At 50.1% G+C, this 19,201-nt stretch overlaps 2 protein-coding genes across 5 annotated transcripts in view; one reads left to right on the top strand and one right to left on the bottom strand.

The window, feature by feature from the left end:
- LOC127576580 (zinc finger protein 239-like) overlaps positions 1-19,201 on the bottom strand; it is a 450,145-nt gene that overhangs the window by 39,214 nt on the left and 391,730 nt on the right. Inside the window, exons 1-2 of one of the 3 annotated variants that reach the window (XM_052027139.1) lie at positions 18,950-19,127; positions 16,486-17,552 (exon numbers count right to left, since the gene is read on the bottom strand). In XM_052027139.1, the coding sequence (XP_051883099.1) occupies positions 16,486-17,394 (909 nt within the window). In that variant the 5' untranslated portion in view covers positions 17,395-17,552; positions 18,950-19,127. Of the gene's footprint in view, positions 1-16,240; positions 17,553-18,478; positions 18,914-18,949; positions 19,128-19,201 lie in introns of those variants that run through there. The other 2 variants (XM_052027138.1, XM_052027137.1) reach the window with 2 other exon arrangements.
- LOC127576573 (zinc finger protein 239-like) lies at positions 498-5,925 on the top strand. Of its 2 annotated transcripts, none has more exons than XM_052027126.1 (2): positions 498-535; positions 4,505-5,925. In XM_052027126.1, the coding sequence occupies exon 2, from the start codon at positions 4,757-4,759 to the stop codon at positions 5,837-5,839; it is 1,083 nt and encodes a 360-aa protein (XP_051883086.1). In that variant the 5' UTR covers positions 498-535; positions 4,505-4,756; the 3' UTR covers positions 5,840-5,925. The 2 variants fall into 2 exon arrangements, with proteins under 2 accessions (XP_051883086.1, XP_051883085.1); XM_052027125.1 differs by lacking the exon at positions 498-535 and adding an exon at positions 3,620-3,646.

The raw sequence follows: 19,201 nt of genomic DNA, 5'->3' as shown, positions 1-19,201 counted from the left end.
GGAAAGAGACCCATAAGAAAAGAACGACAAATCAAGGACACTTCCTAGTCCCTAGGGGACCCCCACGAGACCAGCAGAGTAAAGGGTGATGACCCAGAAAAAGATAAGCGTTTTTGCTGTTAATTCAGATCAAAACTCTGTTGGGTGTGGGAGGTCTCCGGACGCAGAAGTGTTAAGCGATTGTCGAAGGGTCTCTCCGATCCAAAGAATCTGGCATAAATTGAAATTAAAGGAGAATCAGAGGATTGATCAAGAAAACTGCACAGTGGGTTGAGTAGAATAGAAATTGATTAAAGTAAAACTTCTACGTGGTGTTGGTAAGTCCCTGTGGATACCGCCTCGCAGGAGACGAGGGTCTGAATGGACAGGGCCCCTGTGGATACCGCCTCACAGGAGATGAGGGTCTGAACAGGCAGAGCAGAAAGTCCTCGTGGATACCGCCTCACAGGAGACGAGGGTCTGAACGGACGAGGTGTAAAGGAAGGTTCTGCAGATACCGCCCTAGGAAGTGGTCTGCATGGGCAGAACAGAAGAGGTAAGCATCTTTTGATAAATTGGATAAGAGCTGAGTTCCTCCAGCACTCGGTGTGTGTGGGTTTCTCCACATTCCAGCATCTGCAGAACCTCTTGTGCCTCCGTTTAACTGAAGTTTCCCCTGAGTCTCTGGGCAGGCTGGGAGCGGTGAGGGCGGCCCCAGAGGCTTTGCAAGGGGGGCGGTGAGGGCGGCCCCAGGGGGTTTGCAGGGGGGCGGTGAGGGCGACCCGAGGGAGGGTTGCAGGGGGGCACGGTGAGAGCGGCCCTAGGGGGGAGGTTGCAGGGGGGGCGGTGAGGGTGGCCCGGTTGGGTGTTGTTGTGGGGGGGCGGTGAGGGCGGCCCGAGGGGAGGTTGCAGTAGCAGCAGTGACTGCGGATCCAATGTGCCCAGAAATGTTCCCCGAACCAGGAACTCACTCCCCTTTATTGGTTAAAAGACATGCCCGAGACCATCCTCCCGTCTACACCGAGGGCAGCCCTTGGCTTTGACAGGACATGGGGGATCCTGATCAGTTGGGGAAGTGGGCCCAGGAGTGGCAAATCAACTTCAATAGAGATAAGTGTGAGGTGATGCATTTTGGAAAGTCAAACCAGCGCAGGACTTGTACTGTGAATGGCAGAGAGTGTAATGGAACAGAGGGACCTGGGAGTACAAGTGCACAGCTCGTTGAAAGCAGCGTCACACGTAGACAGGGTGGTGAAAAAGGCATTTAGCGCGCTGGTCTTCATCAGTCAGTGCACTGAGTACAGGAGCTGGGACATTACGTTGCAGTTGTACAAGTCGTTGGTGAGTCCGCACTTGGAGCACTGTGTACAGTGTTGGTCACCCTGTTGTAGGAAAGACGTGGCTTAACTGGAGGGAGTGCGGAATAGATTTAGGAGGATGTTGCCAGGACTCGAGGGCCTGAGTTACAGGGAGGGGTTGGCCAGGCTAGGTCTTTATTCCTTGGAACGTAGGAGAATGAGGGGCTCCCTTATAGAAATGTTTAACATTATGAGAGGCAGAGATATGGTGGACGGTAACAGTCTTTTCCCCAGGGTGACAATGACTAACACGAGTGGTGGGTGCGTGGAACGTACTGCAGGCAGAGGTTGTGGGGGCAGATACATTAGGGACATTCAAGAGACTCTTAGACAGACACATGAATGATAGGGAAATGGGGGGGGCGATGTGGGAGGGAAGGGTTCGATTGATCTTAGAGCAGGACAAAATGTCGGCACAACATTGCGGGCCGAAGGGCCTGTACTGTGCTGTATGTTCTACGTAGGGGAATCCAAAACTAGGGGGCAGAGCGAGAGGGTAAAGAGTTAAAAGGGACCTGAGGGGCAACTTTTTCATGCAGGGGGTGGTGAGTGTGTGGAACGAGCTACCAGAGGAAGTGGGTGAGGCAGGTACAACAGCATCATTTAAGAAGCACTTGGACAGGTACATGGAGGGGTGGGGCTTCGAGGGATAAGGGCTGAACACAGGAGATTGGGACTAGCTGGGTGGGCACCATGGTTGGCATGGACTGGTTGGGCCGAAGGGCCTGAATCCGTGCTGTATTGCTCTATGACATGACAACAACAAAATTTAACACACTTTACAGCAACGGGGCACAGATGGTCATTAAAGAAACAATTGCACTGACTGAGCTTCAGGCATTTACTTCAACGGTGCTTTCAAACAACAGCATCGACTCGTGTGGGCTGCGTACTACAACAACAACCTCCAATAAGGGGGCATTACAACAACTGCAAACGCTTCACAGGACATCGGAAGAGTAATCTACCAAAAACTAGGAATGAAGGGACAAAATGATTATCCACATTGGCACAACCCTACAACTTCTCACATTAATGGGATGATCCAACATCTGGCACTGAACCAGCATCCCAACAATACCTGCCAGCAGAAGGGCATTGAAATAATCATTGCTAAGTTGGTTTATTATTGCCACACATACTGAGGTACAGTAAAACCTTTGATTTGCATGCCATCCATGCAGATCATTTCATTTCTAACAAGAATATATTAAAATTCATTCCTTGTTCTTTTCTGATTCAACAGCAAGAGGTATTCGCAAATAAAGGAGGCACGTTACACGTGTTAAAGGTTATAAAAACCTACTTTATTAGAATTATACAAAGTCCACTCATTAACCACTTCACCGAAATACAGAGGGAAAGAATCAATCAATCAGTCAATGAATTGATCTACTACAGATGCAAGAGAAAACCCCAGGTGTCCAACAGCCTCTTCTGTGTTTCTCACTCTCTCTGTCTCCCTCTCTCTCTCCCTCTCTCACAGCACCTGGTCGCGACTCCAGCCTAAACCAAGATTCTGATTTGCACAGAGAAGTAGCCCCATTTGTACACCCTCCCTTACCCCGCTACTTCTCCATGGTAACAGGTGGAACCTTCATATCTCTTGGGACCTCTGGCCGAGGCACATAACTTAAAGACATCAGGTTTTGCGGAAAAACATGTTTTTCACTGTTTAGATAACACGTTCCTCTCAAGGCTGAGGATCAGCACCCCGCTACATTCGCAAAACACTCCCCACTTTCCCAACTCACACTATTTTGTCTCACACACTTTAGCACAAACTGAGGAATCAAATATGACTTCTGGAAAATTTAACTCTCTCCTTACAAGTTGTTACTTGTGAATAGATGACTAAAATATCCCAACTGGATCAGATTATTGGTATTGGTTTTGGTTTATTATCATCACTTGTACCGAGTGTTGTGAGAAATCCACATGGCTGTCACGTGACAGTAATGACACTGACCCCCACTGACCGGAGGCCGAAGGGCCTGTTTTGTGCTGTATGGTTCTATGGACAGCACTGCTCCTCTGATTGGAAGTGATACTACTGTCAATCAAGGTGCGGCTCCACCCACCCCTCAGGTGTGAGAGTACCTTTTGCATCTGAACTTGCCTGACCGGTATCTTTTGTCTCTGAACCTGCCTGACCACTGGCTGTGGCAGGAACCCACACCATTGGCTCATTCAAATCATAACAGTGAGACTCCACCCAGCCTCCTGGCACCATAAAAAGGGCTGCATCCCCTAGCTCTTCCTCTTTTGACGACCCTAGGAGTAGTGAGACAACGCTGCAGAGATCATTGGTAAGAGTGCATCACCACATGGTCAGGGAGCGTTCCACTCAGACTCCGGGTAGTATGAGAACCAATGCTAGTGTGGGACGGGCATTGAAGTGTTATATCCTGAAGTTGTACACTGTTACAATGTGCTTGTGTGTATTAGTGTGTGTGTGTGTGAGTGTATCTTACCCCAGTTGCGATTCCCCTCTCGTGTTCGTGGCTATCCTGTGCGTGAGTGAGCGTGTGTCTGTTCCCATCCATTCTGTCCCGCGTTTGCCTTTGTGATTAAACTAGTTTTGTTCTGCAAAGCTCGTGTCCAGAGTCCTTCATCCTTAAGATAGAAAAGGATGATTTCAGACAACAGTATGCAAGACACATTTTTCACTACCTTGGTACAAGTGACAATAATAAACCAACACCAATACAATCGCCGTCCAACACCATCAACACCCAAAATGTTGACTGTCCATTTTCCTCCATAGATGCTGCCTGACCCACTTTTCAGTTCCCTATGCATCGCTTCAGATTTCCAGCATCTGCAGTCTCTTGTGTCTCCATCTGCAGAAAGAGGGAATGTTTTGGGTTTGATACCCTTTTAACAGTGAAAGACAGAAAACACATTGAATTTCAGTGGCAGAGTAGGTGAGGGAGGCAACGGGTAGAACAAAGGGAAGTGGCAGAAATGGCCCATTCTGATTATAGATGGAAAGACAACCAGAGATTTTGATGCCAGTCTGGATGCTGCAATGTTCCCAGATGGAAGATGACGTTGTTCCTCAAGCTTGTGTTTGTCATTATTATAACAGCTCGCTACAGAGACTAAAATCTCAGCTGAAATACTGTCCTGTACCTATTGATGACTTTTGTAAATTTCTTTTACAGGATCCAACAAGCAGCGGATTTGTTGATGGGAATCTCAAACACAACATCAGTGAATTCACACTGGGGAGAGGCCGTTCACCTGCTCTGAGTGTGGGAAGGGAGTCACTCGGTCATTCCAGTTGCTGATGCACCAACAAATTCACAGAGAAGAGGCCGTGTATCTGCACTGAGTGTGGGAAGGGCTTCCTTCAGTCATCCCTCCTGCTGACACATTGGCGTGTTCATACTGGGGAGCTGCCGTTCTCCAGCTCAATGAGTCGGAAGGGATTGGCTCAGTCAGCCAGCCTGATGGTGCACCAGCGAGTTCATGCCGGGGAAAGGCCATTCTCCTGCTCGGATTGCGGGAAGGGTTTTGCTCAGTCATCCCACTTAGAGGCACACCAGCGAGTTCATACTGGGGAGAGGCCGTTCTCCTGCTCAACGTGTGGGAAAGGATTCACTCAGGTATCCAGCCTGATAACGCACCGGCGAGTTCACACTGGGGAGAAGCCGTACACCTGCTCCGAGTGTGGGAAGGGATTCGCTCATTCATCTCATTTGCTGATACACCAGCGAGTTCACACCGGGGAGAGGCCATTCATCTGCTTGATGTGCGGGAAGGGCTTCCATCAGTCATACTCATTGATGACACACCAGCGAGTTCACACTGGTGAGAGGCCCTTTGCTTGCCCTACATGTGGGAACCGATACACTGCGTCATCCAATCTGGCAAAGCACCAGCGAGTTCACACCGGGGAGAGGCCGTTCTCCTGCTCAACGTGTGGGAAGGGATTCAATCGTTCGAATGATCTGCTGATGCACGAGAGAGTTCACACTGGGGAGAGGCCATTCATCTGCTCGACTTGCGGGAAGGGATTCCGTCAGTTATTTACCCTGAAAATGCATCAGCGAGTTCACACTGGGGAGAGGCCGTTCTCCTGCTCAACGTGTGGGAAAGGATTCACTCGGTCATCCAGTCTGATGATGCACCAGCGAGTTCACACTGGGGAGAGGCCGTTCTCCTGCTCAACGTGTGGGATGGGGTTCACCAATTCATCTGATCTGTTGAAACACCAACGAGTTCACACTGGCGAGAGGCCGTACACCTGCTCCGAGTGCGGGAAGGGATTCACTCGGTCGTTTCATCTGTTGACACACAAGAGAATTCACACCGGGGAGAGGCCATTCAACTGCCCTGAGTGTGGGAAGGGATTCACTCAGTCGTCCCTTTTGCTGAAACACCAGAGAGTTCACACCGGGGAGAGGCCGTTCACCTGCTCCAAGTGTGGGAATGGATTCACTCAGTCATCTGATCTGCTGAAACACCAACGAATTCACACTGCAGAGAAAGATTAAACTTGCTGTCTGCTCAATAGGCAACTATCACTGCTACCGAAATCTAGCACAAATTCACAAGTATTGCAGGTGTTCACAGGGGTCGGGTTCTGTCGACGCTGCTGATCTCGCCCAGGACTGAACCTGGTCATTGGGCACAGTTGATTTTCTTTTGAAATCTCTTTCAGTGAGTTAAGGTTCAATGTTCTGGATCTCTGATTTAAATAAAGCAGTTCTGTTTGAAACACTTTATCTAAGGCCCTTCCTGTCTCTGCAATGCACACAATGAACAGTAGAAAGAGAGGCCATTCAGCCCATCTGGTGCCTCCAGTGTTTCTGCTCCACACCAGCCTCCTCCCATCTCACCCAGTATGAATATTCAGAGGAATAGAGAGATGCAGCACAGAAATGGGCCCTTTGACTCACTGTCTGCACTGATGATCAACCAGTCATTTAATCTGTTCCTACATTAATACATATTTAAAATTCTGGCTACATTTGCATTGACCACACCCTGCTTCACCCCCACCACCAGCAGATTCTACTGATCACCCACACATTAGGGACAATTTACAGTATTTTAATAACCTTTCAGCCCGCACCTCTTGGGACATGGGAGAAGGTGCAAACCCCACACAGTCAACACCCGAGGTCGGGATTGAACATTGTCAACGTGAGGCAGCAGCTCTACGAGCTCTGTGCTCATTCGGCTTCCCATTCAATGCATTCCTGTGGTTCACCTCCATCCCTCCGTGTGGTGACACGTTCCACATTGTTGAACTGTGTGGGTGAAGAGCTTCCCCCGGAATTTCCTGCAGGACTTTCAGCAGATTGAAGGCAAAGACAAGAGCTCAGCAGGGGTCTTGTCCCAGATATTAGAGCAGCACAGCTAATAGAGCTGCTACCTTGCAGTGACAGGAGCCCAGGTTCAATCCAGATCTTGGGTACTGACTGTGTGGGGGTTCTCCCTGTGACTGGGAATTTCTTCCAGGAGCTCCAGTTTCCTCCCACGTCCCAAAGACATGCTGGTTGGTAGGTCAATTGGCTGCTGTAAATTGCCCTTGGTGAGTGGGAGAAGTTGGGGAGAGTTGACAAGAATGTAGGGAGAATTTTAAAAAAAGGATGAATGTGGGATTAGTGTGGAGTTGTGGACTGTGTCGGCCTGTTTCTGTGCTGTATCTTTCTGTGACATTCCCCATCCATCAAGCCTCGGGGAGAAAGTAATGGTGTTTAACTCTACTTTTTATTTAGGATTTAAGATATCCTTATTAGTCTCATGTACATCAAAGCACACGGTGAAATGCATCTTTTGTATAGTGTTCTGGGGGCAGCCCAGAAGTGTCTCCATCCTTCTGGTGCCAACATATCACGCCCACATCTTACCAACCCACATGTCTTTGGAATGTGGGAGGAAACCGGAGCACCCGGAGGAAACCCACACAGACACGGGGAGAACATACAAACTCCTTCCTGACAGAAGGTGGAATTGAACCCGGGTTGTTAGCGCTGTAATAGCGTTACACTAACTGCTACACTACCGTGCTACTCCCAGCTCTTTTCAACCCAGGGCAGTTCTCAATGGGCTGAATGTCACACAATTGAGTCTCTGCAATACAGGACTGTCCTGACACATCCTGTGCCTCATTCATTGTCCTACCTGATTCCCCCATTCACCACCTCAAAAAATATTCATTGATTTCTGTCCTGAATACAATAACTGAGGAACCACTCCCAAGTCAGGTTGGGGAAAGATTCTGCCCTGTTGAGATTGGTGCCTGATGATCAGAGTTTAAGGAGATGCTTTCAAAACTGGGAATGACTGCAATGTATTTTGTAGATGCTTCTCTCACCCTGTATCTCTGATTGATGGAAAAGTGACAGAATTTTCCTTATCACCAACAGGTGACCCCTCAGCCCAAAACCCTGACGCTGAAAATTTGGATTCTTCCCCCATAAACATTCCCTCAGCTGCCACCCGATCCAATCCTTTTTAAATCTTTCTCCTTTCACCTTGAGCCTCTAGTTTTGGACGGCTGCTCCACCACCGAGAGTGGTCCTTTGCAAGAAAGTGGAGGAAGAGGGGAAGATGTGACTGGTGCTGGGATCCTGACGCAGAAATGGTGAAGGATGATGTGCCACCTCGAGCTTCCGGTTCCAGCTCATTTCAATTCCCCTCCTCATTTCCACACCGACCTGTTTGTCCTCGGCCTTCTCCACTGCCATGGTGAGGCCAAACACAAACTAGAAAAGCGGCACTTTGTATTCCACTTGGTGAGCCTACAGCCCAAAGGTATGGACGTTGAATTTGACAGTTTCAGGCGACCAACTCTCGTTCCTTTCCCACTCCTCCCAGATTCTCCTTTTGTTCACCTTTTCCTCCTCCCTCTTTCCCCCACCGCCCATTCCCGAGATCCATTCCCCTCCCGCCCCTGATTCCATCTGCTCATCATCCTTCCTCCCTTCCCAGCTTTCACTTGTCATCTCTCTGCCTCTGTCTACTTACCCCTGCCCCAGCTGCTGCCACCTGCTCACGTTCCCTCCCTTATCTGGTTCCACATCAGCTCCAGCCGATGTCTCTACCTTCTGCCTCCCCCCAACCCCCAACCCATCTGCCTGCACCTGCCCATCATCTCCCACCTCACCTGGTTCCACCTCCCAACCTCTGCCTCCCCCCTCCCTCTCACCTCTTTATGCCGGCTGTCTTCCCTCTACGCTCAGTCCTGATGCAGTATCTTGACCCGAAACACCAATCATCCCTCTGCCTCCACAGATGCTGCTCGATCTGCCGAGTTCCTCCAGCAGTCTTTTTGCGGCAGATTCCAGCATCTGCCGTCCTTTGTTTCTCCAATGTTACAGGTAGATGATCGACAGCAGAAGTGATCAGTTCTGATACAAACAGAGGGAATGAGTTACCCAGCATTGAATTTAATGTGGGGTCTGGAAGTCCTTCTCCTCTTATTCACGATTTACTTTCACTTCTAATCCACTCATGGATTGGGTGCTCACAGTGTGGCCTCCTCTGCACTGGAGGAACCGAACACAGTTTGGGTCACCACTCTGTGGGGAACCTGCGTTCAGTCCACAGGAGCGACCCTGAGCTCCCGGTTACCTGTCACTTTAATTCTCCCTCTCACCCCCACCCCCACCCCCTGCACTGTAACAACCAGGCCCGACACCAGCTTGAGGAACAGCACCTCCCCTTCCCTCTGGGTACGTTGCAGCCTTCCAATCATTAATGGTATTCTGTTTAAATAATTTTAAAGGGAAGTATAATCTTTGAGATTCCCAGGAGATTGTCTAAAGCTGAGCCTGACCGTTCGCAGCCTTGATGTTGTTTCTGGCACAGACCTGTGTTTTTCCCTGCGGCTGAATTTCACCATGTAACATCACCTGACTACCACCGGCCCAGTTTATCTGCTGCTGAAAGCATCATTTATGACCCTTGTTCATCCAGATGCTTTCATTCCAATCTCCTCTGGTGTCCACGCAAAGAGCTGCCACCAGAAGTTTATTTGGCTCCAAGACTAGTTCCTACATTCCACTACCACTGGCCCCAACCCCGAGTGTGCTGACCCACACTGGGTTCACCCTGCAGACACACAATATTAAAAGACCCATGGCTGGGGGCAGTGCTTTCATGTGACAGCCACGACCCTCCACAATACACTCCTCCAGATGAAGAAATGAACAGGAACACCCTGTGTGGATCTCTGTGCTCTTCAAGTTTTGGCCTCCATCACCCACCAAGCTCTGAAAATCCCCTCTTTCAATTCTCTGCCTCAGTCTCCCACCTCCTTCCCCACCAAGTTGCTCTTTCAAACCATCGGTCAGGGTTTCATCAATGATCCTGATGTCCCTGTCTGTGGCTCGGCTTCGAATTTTATCGTCCTTTGTTTAATAGTATCGTCTTTAAATGATTTTGAAGATATTATCTTAGAGACCCGAATAAATACACTATTTGTCTTATCTCCCTCCCAGCAATTAATTTAAAACCAAACTCATTGATGAATTCAATTAGGTCATCGTTTTCGACAAAGGAAAGCAGTTCCTTGCTGTCAGCTCTTTGTGTCTGGCACAGTAGTGTAGTGGTTAGCGTAACGTTATTACAGCGCCAGCGACCCGGGTTCAACTCCGGCCGCTGTCTGTAAGGAGTTTGTACGATCTCCCCGTGTCTGCGTGGGTTTCCTCCGGGTGCTCCGGTTTCCTCCCACATTCCAAACACGTATGGGTTAGGAAGTTGTGGGTGTGCTATGTTGGCGCCGGAAGCATGGAGACACTTGCGGGCTGCCCCCCAGAACACTCTCCGCAAAAGATGCAGTTCACTGTGTGTTTCCGTGTACATGTGACTAATGAAGAAATGTTATGTTAAACTCCTTATAATCAATGCCTGGCTGTCTGAAGAGATTCTTGATCTAAAGCAATGCATTCGTACGCCGTAAGGAGAGTTTCCCCAGATACATTTCTTTGAAACTGGGGAGGTTCAGTAGGTTATGGGCCAAACGCAGGCAAATGAGACTCGCTTGGATTGGGGCACCTTGCTCAGCATGGACCAGGTGGGCCGAAGGGCCTGCTCTGTGCTGTGTGACTCTATGACATATGGAAGTGGTTGAGCCGAGTACATTAACAACACTAGAAAGGCACTTGGGACGGGGACAGGGAGGAGAAAGGTTTAGAGGGATTTGGACCAAACCGGGGTCTGAGGGAGGACGTCCAGTTTTGGCCTCAGGGGATGGGAGGGACTGGTGTTCCCCCTCCTGCGGGGATTGAATTCTCCAGTTTCAGGTCGCCAGTGTCCTCTGCAGATCCCAGCTGTGAGCCATTTTAATTTCCCTCCCCATTCCCACACAGACCTGTCTGTCCTCAGCTCCCTCCACTGCTGGGGGGTGGGGAGGTGGTTGGGGGGCTCAATGCAGATGAGAGGAACAGCACCTCATTTTCCACCTGGGTTGTCTAAACCCGTGAACATCCAATTCTCCAGTTTCAGTCACTTGTTCCCCCTCTGTCCCTATTCTGCCTCCTCCTTATCTACCCTGTTCTGCCTACCCCCACCCCCAGTCTCTCACCTCCTGATCTACCCCATTCCTCCTACCCCCACCCCCAGTCTCTCTCCCCCGATCTACCTCATCTATAAAAACCTACCTTATTAGAATTATATTGTCCAATCATTAACCACTTCACCGAAATACAGAGGGAAAGAATCAATCAATCAGTCAGTGAATTGATCTACTACAGATGCAAGACGGAACCCCAGGTGTCCAACAGCCTCTTCTATGTCTCTGTGTCACTCTCTCTCTCTCACTGTCTCTCTCTCTCTATCTTTCTCTCTTGCTCTCTCTCTCTCTCTCTCCCTCTCACAGCACCAGGTTGCGACTTCAGCCTAAACCGACATTCTGATTTGCACAGAGAAGTAGCCCCATTTGAACACCCTCCCTTACCCTGCTACTTTTCCATGGTACCAGGTGGCACCTTCATTACTCTTGGGACCTTTGGCCAAGGCACATAACTCAGACAGGTTTTGTGGAAAAACATGTTTTTCACTGTTCAGATAACACGTGCCTCTCAAGGCCGAGGACCAGCTCTCCGCTACATTCTCAAAACATTCCCCACATTCCCAGCTCACACTATTTTGTTTTCACACACTTTAGCACAAACTAAGGAGGAATCAAATATGACTTCTGGAAAATTTAACTCTCTCCTTACAAGTTGTTGCTTGTGAATCGATGACCGAGGGTTTGAGTTCTCATCTAAACAAAATATACCAACTGCGTCAGATTATTGGTATTGGTATTGGTTTATTATTGTCATTTGTATCGAGCTACAGTGAAAAACTTGTCTTGCATACCGTTCATACAGGTCAATTCATTACACAGTGCGTTGAGGTAGGACAAGGGTAAAACAATACAGAATGCAGAGTAAAGTGTCACAGCTACAGGGAAGTGCATTGCAGATGGACAATAAGGTGCAAGGTCATAATAAGGTAGATTGTGAGCTCAGAGTCCATCTCATCGTATAAGGGAACCGTTCAATAGTGGGGTAGAAGCTGTCCTTGAGCCTGGTGGTACGTGCCCTCAGGCTCCTGTATCTTCTGCTCGATGAGAGAGGGGAGAAGAGAGAATGACCCGGGTGGGTGGGGTCTTTGATTATGCTGGCTGCTTTGGCAAGGCAGCGAGAGGTAAAGACAGAGTCCAAGGAGGGGAGGCTGGTGTCCGTGACGCGCTGGGCTGTGTCCACAGCTCTCTGCAATTTCTTGTGATCCCGGGCAGAGCAGTTGCCGTACCAAGCCGTGAAGATTAGTGAAGAAATCAGAACGAAATATCCCACCAATGCTGAGTCTGATGGGGTCCGGCTGCTGGATAATATTAAACGTGCATGGGGTAAGATCCAGAGAATTCCCGAGGGGAAGGGGAAAACTGGATGGACGCCAGCCGTCCAATCACAATGAAGAATGAGAGAACGTGTTCAGTTACAAGACCAGCACGATGTGGACTGTGAAAAACATAAAGATCAGATGATGAGCAAGTGAAAAAGGAAAAGGAGAACTGTGACAGGTTACACAGTCCGTGGGACAGAGACACGAAAACATCAACAGAGCAAATCTGTGCGTTAACTGAACAAGTGAGAGAACAGAAGCAGAAGTGAGATCGAATGGAAGTGAACTATCGGAAGCTCAGTGGGATGAGGGAGAACGGGACAGAGGGGAGTGGTCACCGCTTCCTCTAATCTGCGTCTGGCCTCCCCTCGGCAGTAGAGGAGGCCGAGGACAGACATGTGGGTGGGGGAATGGGCAGTGGAATTAAAATGGCCGGGCACCGGGAGATCCCGGCTGGTAGGCGGATGGAGTGAGGGTTTTCGACAAAGCGATGCCCCGATCTGTGTCGGGTCTCACCGGTGTAGAGGAGGCTGCACCGGGAGCACCGGATGCAATAAATGACACCGGTGGATTCACAGGTGAAGGACGGCCTCAGCTGGAAGGACTGTCTGGGGCCCTGAATGGTGGTGAGGGAGGAGGTGCAGGGGCAGGTGTAGCACTTGGTGCGGTTACAGGGATGTGCCGGGAGGGGGATGGGTGAGGAGAGACCAGCTGACAAGGGAGTCACGGATGAAGAATCCTTGTGGAGAGAGGCGAGGAGTGGGGAGGAGAGTTGAGAGGAGGGGTGGGGTGGGTAAAGAGGGGAAGGGGAGGGGGAGGGTGATGGGAGAGGGGGAGGGGAGAGGTGGAGTGGAGGGGAGGGGGAGGGGAAAGGGGAGGGGAGAGGGGATTGGAAAGGGGGGAGAATGTTGTTCAATGCCGGGCACATTCTGTGGGGCAGGAACTGGGGGGAGGGTTCAGGTCGAGAGGCTTCATCGGAACGGGATCTGTGAGAAAACAGGTCAGTTTTACGTTGCCGTGAGCGTGGGGGAAAGGGAGGAGGGAGGGAGGAGGAGGAGATGGAGAGGGAGGGATGAGGGGGAGGGAGCAGGGCGGGAGGAAGGGGGAGGGAGGAGGGGCAGGGGAATGGTGGGATCAGGGTGTGATAAGATGGTTAATTAAAAAAGTGCAGCTCAGCTGTATCAGAATCAGGATTATTATCACTGACGTATGTTGTGAAATTTGCTGTTCTGCAGCACGACAGAGCAAGACATAAAGACATAAAAGTTACCATGTCACAAAAATACATAAAAAGTGCAAATGAGAAATAACGAGGTAGTGTTCATGAGCTCATGGACCGTTCAGAAATCTGAGGCGGAGGGGAAGAAGCTGTTCCTGAATCGCTGAGTGTGGGTCTTCAGGCTCCTGTACCTCTTTATTTACATCTAAAAGAAGTGGCCTGTGCCGAGGAGGCCACACAGTGAGCACCAAGTGCAGTGCGGGGATTGGAAGAAGTCCAAGAGAATTGTGAATAAGAGGAAAAGGGCTTTCAGACCCCATATTAAATTCAATGCTGGGTAACTCATTCCCTCTGTTTGTATCAGAAGTGGTCACTTCTGCTGTCGATCATCTACCTGTAACATTGGAGAAACAAAGGACGGCAGATGCTGGAATCTGGATGAAAAACACGATGATGCTGGAGGAACTCAGCAGCCAGGCAGCATCGGTGGAGAAAAACAGGCGGTCAACGTTTCGGGGTCAGGACCCTTCTTCAGGACTGAAGACGATAAAAGGGGAAGCCCAAGAGAGGGTAACTAGAGAGAGGCTCCCTTTAGGCATCAATGCTGTCGGCCGAACAATGTTGTGGAACCACAAGAGAGGGGTGAGATCTTAAATGAATATTTCTCATCTGTATTTGCACAGAGAAGGTCATGAAAACTAAGGAATTAGGGGATACGAGTAGTGATGTCTTGGGACATATCGTCATTACAAAACAGGAGGTGCTGGCAGTCTTAAAGCATATTAGGGTGGACAGATCACCAGGGCCTGACCAATTGCATCTCAAGACCTTGCAGGAAGAATAGGAAAGAAGTTGCATGGGCCCTGGCAGAGTTATTTGCATCTTGCTTAGCCAGGAGTGAGATACCAGAAGTCTGGAGGATGTGCCTTTATTTAAGAAGGGCTGCAAGGACAAGCCAGGGAACCACAGGCCAGTGAACCTAACATCAGTGGTGGGAAATTACTGGAGGGGATTCTGAGCGACAGGACCTACCAGCGTGTGGAAAGGCAAGGACTGCTGAGGGACAGTCAGCACGGCTTTGTGAATGGGAAATCGTGTCTCACAAACATCACAGTGATTTTCATCACAGGCGGAGGACTGTGCCGGGCTGCTGTGTGGGGAGCAGGTGCACAGTCTGGCTCTTTGGCAGTTGCAGACACGATAAGACTGCAGATGCTGGAATCTGCTGCAAAAAGACTGCTGGAGGAACTCGGCAGATCGAGCAGCATCTGTGGAGGCAGAGGGATGATTGGTGTTTCGGGTGAAGATACTGCATCAGGACTGAGCGTAGAGGGAAGACAGCCGGCATAAAGAGGTGAGAGGGAGGGGGGAGGCAGAGGTTGGGAGGTGGAACCAGGTGAGGTGGGAGATGATGGGCAGGTGGGTTGGGGGTTGGGGGGAGGCAGAAGGTAGAGACATCGGCTGGAGCTGATGTGGAACCAGATAAGGGAGGGAACGTGAGCAGGTGGCAGCAGCTGGGGCAGGGGTAAGTAGACAGAGGCAGAGAGATGACAAGTGAAAGCTGGGAAGGGAGGAAGGATGATGAGCAGATGGAATCAGGGGCGGGAGGGGAACGGATCTCGGGAATGGGCGGTGGGGGAAAGAGGGAGGAGGAAAAGGTGAACAAAAGGAGAATCTGGGAGGAGTGGGAAAGGAACGAGAGTTGGTCGCCTGAAACTGTCAAATTCAACGTCCGTACCTTTGGGCTGTAGGCTCACCAAGTGGAATACAAAGTGCCGCTTTTCTAGTTTGTGTTTGGCCTCACCATGGCAGTGGAGAAGGCCGAGGACAAACAGGTCGGTGTGGAAATGAGGAGGGGAATTGAAATGAGCTGGAACCGGAAGCTCGAGGTGGCACATCATCCTTCACCATTTCTGCGTCAGGATCCCAGCACCAGTCACATCTTCCCCTCTTCCTCCACTTACTTCCAAAGGACCACTCTCGGTGATGGAGCAGCCGTCCAAAACTAGAGGCTCAAGGTGAAAGGAGAAAGATTTAAAAAGGATTGGATCGGGTGGCAGCTGAGGGAATGTTTATGGGGGAAGAATCCAAATTTTCAGCGCCATGGTTTTGGGCTGAGGGGTCACCTGTTGGCGATGAGGAAGATTCTGTCACTTTTCTATCAATCAGAGAGACAGGGTGAGAGAAGCATCTAAAAAATATATTGCAGTCATTCCCAGTTTTGAAAGCATCTCCTTAAACTCTGATCATCAGGCACCAATCTCAAAAGGGCAGAATCTCTACCCAACCTCGTTTGGGAGTGGTTCCTTAGTTATTGTACTCAGGAATGAAATCAATGAATATTTTTTGAGGTGGTGAATGGGGGAATCAGATAGGACAAATGACTCAATTGTGTGACATTCAGCCCTTTGAGAACAGTCCTGTGTTGAAAAGAGCTGGGAGTAGCACAACAGTGCAGCGGTGAGCATATCTCAATTACTGCGCCAGCAACCCAGGGTCAATCCCAGCCGCTCTCTGCAAGGAGTTTTTACGTTCTCCCTGTGTCTGCATGGGTTTCTTCTGGGTGCTCCGGTTTCCTCCCACATTCCAAAAACATACGGGTTGGGAAGTTGTGGGCGTGCAATGTTGGCACCAGAAGTGTGGAGACACTTGCAGGCTGCCCCCAGAACACTCTACGCAAAAAGATGCATTTCACTGTCTGCTTCCATGTACATGTGACTAATAAAGATATCTTCAATCTTAAAAAAAAGTAGTTAAACAGCAGATGGGCTGAATGGCCTCTGTTTTCTACGGTTCATTGTGTGCATTTCAGAGACAAGAAGAGCCTTAGATAAAGTGTTTCAAACTGAACTGCTTTATTTTAATCAGAGATCCAGAACATTGAACTCGAACTCAGTGAAAGAGATTACAAAAGAAAATCAACTGTGCCCAATGACCAGGGTTCAATCCTGGGTGAGATCAGCAGCGTCGACAGAATCCAACCCCCGTGAACACCTGCAACACTTGTGAATTTGCGCTAGGTTTCAGTAGCAGTGATGGTTGTCTACTGAGCATACAGCATGTTTAATCTTTCTCCACAGTGTGAATTCGCTGGTGTTTCAGCAGGTCAGATGACCAACGGAATCCCTTTCCGCACTCAGAGCAGGTGAATGGCCTCTCCTCGGTGTGAATTCGCTGATGTCTCAACAAATGGGACGAATGAGTGAATCCTTTCCCACACTCGGAGCAGGTGTACGGCCTCTCCCCAGTGTGAACTCTCTGATGTGTCAGCAAGCGGGATGACCGACTGAATCCCTTCCCACACTCGGAGCAGATGAACGGCCTCTCCCCGGTGTGAACTCTCTGGTGTGTCAGCAAATGGGACGACCGAATGTATCCCTTCCCACACTCGGAGCAGATGAATGGCCTCTCCCCAGTGTGAACTCTCTGGTGTTTCACCAATACGGATGACTGAGTGAATCCCTTCCCACACTCGGAGCAGGTATACGGCTTCTCACCGGTGTGAACCCACTGGTGTATCAGCAGCTCAGACGACCGAGTGAATCCCTTCCCACACTCAGGGCAGTTGAATGGCCTCTCCCCGGTGTGAACTCTCTGGTGTGTCAGCAAATGGGATGACCGAGTGAATCCCTTCCCACATTCGGAGCAAGTGTACGGCTTCTCCCCAGTGTGAACTAGCTGGTGTCTCAGGAGCTCAGACGACCGAGTGAATCCCTTCCCGCACTCAGAGCAGGTGTACGGCCTCTCCCCGGTGTGAACTCTCTGGTGTGTCAGCAAATGAGACGACTGAGCAAAGCCCTTCCCACACTCCGAGCAGGAGAACGGCCTTTCCCTGGCATGAACTCGCTGGTGCGTCATCAGGCTGGATAACTGAGCAATTCCCTTACCACACGTTGAGCAGGAGAACGGCCACGAACCAGTGTGAACAGGCCGGTGTGTCAGCAGGTGGGATGACTGAAGGAAGCCCTTCCCACACTCAGTGCACATACACGGCCTCTTCTCTGGGAATTTTTTGGTGCATCAGCAATTGGAATGACCGAGTGACTCCCTTCCCACACTCAGAACAGGTGAATGGCCGATCCCAGTATGAATCTGCTGATGTTGTGTTTGAGATTAGCATGAACAAATCCTCTGCTTGTTGTATCCTGTAAAAGAAATTTACAAAAGTCATCAATAGGTACAGGACAGTATTTCAGCTGAGATTTTAGTCTCTGTAGCGAGCTGTTATAATAATGACAAACACAAGCTTGAGGAACAACGTCATCTTCCATCTGGGAACATTGCAGCATCCAGACTGGCATCAAAATCTCTGGCTGTCTTTCCATCTATAATCAGAATGGGCCATTTCTGCCACTTCCCTTTGTTCTACCCGTTGCCTCCCTCACCTACTCTGCCACTGAAATTCAATGTGCTTTCTGTCTTTCACTGTTAAAAGGGGTATCAAACCCAAAACATTCCCTCTTTCTGCAGATGGAGACACAAGACACTGCAGATTCTGGTATTTCTGAAGCAATACATAAGGGAGCTGGAGGAATTCAAAGTGGGTCAGGCAGCATCTATGGAGGGAAATGGACAGTCAATGTTTTGGGTCTTGGTGGTGTTGGACTTGGCGATTGTATTGGAGTTGGTTTATTATTGTCACGTATACCGAGGTACAGTGAAAAACGTGTCTTGCATACTGATCGTACAGGTCAATTCATTCCACAGTGCAGTTACGTTGAGTTAGTACAGAGTACATTGAGTTAGTACAGAGTACATTGAGGTAGTACAGGTAAAAACAATAACAGTACAAAGTGTCACAGCTGCAGAGAATATGATTGAATTTATGATTGAATCGGAATATAATTGAATTTTACACCAAGATTGAAAGTGATATCGTGAATCTGAAACACACACAAAATGCTCCCCTCCCCTTCCCTCTCCCCTCCCCCCTTCCCTGCCCTCCACTTCCCGCTTCCCTCTCTCTTCCATCTCTCCCATGCCCTCCCCTCTTCATCTGGCCTCCCCCTTCCCCACTCCCCTTCCCTCTCCTCCTCTCCGCCCTCCCCCTCCCCTCTCTCCTCCCTCTCACCTCTGCCCTCCCGCTGCTCCCCCTCCCTCCAGATCTGGGTCCCGGGCCTTGAGCAAAATCTGACGCAGGGCCCGACACGATTTCCCCCTCTGCCGGAACCACTGCTGCCCGCCCCGCTGTGCTCAGCCGCTTGTCCCTCCTGCTCTGGGATTGTCCTGTTTTCATGCAGACGGGAGGTGCGGTTCTGCGGCGGGAGGAGCTGGTTCCGGCTTCCGAACGGAGGAGCCTTCAGTCGAGCTGGGTGAATGGAGTTTTCAGTTGTGCGGGGAGAGGAGGCTGGAGCGGGGGCAAAGGCGATGTCTCTGCCGGGGGAAGGGCCACAGCGTCGCCGCCTGGTCGGGTGTTCGATCCGCCAGCCAGGAGAGCATTGGGAGAGAGAGGGGAGACAGAGAGAGAGAGAGAAAACAAAGGAGATCTTGCAGCGCCAAAACGCTGGCACCGCCTTAGATGATTTTGCAAAAATATTGAAACCTGGTGTCCACTGGTCCCGGAGCCATCTCCTCGTTACTCTGCGCACGAAACCATCTTTTGTCCTCTCCACTCCTCAGAAGCACTTCTCCCGTCAATACGTGAAGCCTGAACCGCCCCCCTATCTCCGGAAACACTCGGATGTGTCACCGAAAATGAATTCCCAACTCTGCGTCAGCTTGTGAGGTCCGAGCTGAGTGAATCTTGTTAAAAGGAGCCAAAACAGTGAATGTCTCTCGGCACTGCGTTGAGGCA

The sequence above is a fragment of the Pristis pectinata genome, chromosome 12 (assembly GCF_009764475.1).
Source record: "Pristis pectinata isolate sPriPec2 chromosome 12, sPriPec2.1.pri, whole genome shotgun sequence".
Lineage (NCBI taxonomy): Eukaryota > Metazoa > Chordata > Chondrichthyes > Rhinopristiformes > Pristidae > Pristis > Pristis pectinata.
The sequence above is the reverse complement of the archived record's forward strand: the minus strand, read 5'-3'. Positions and strand labels throughout refer to the sequence as shown.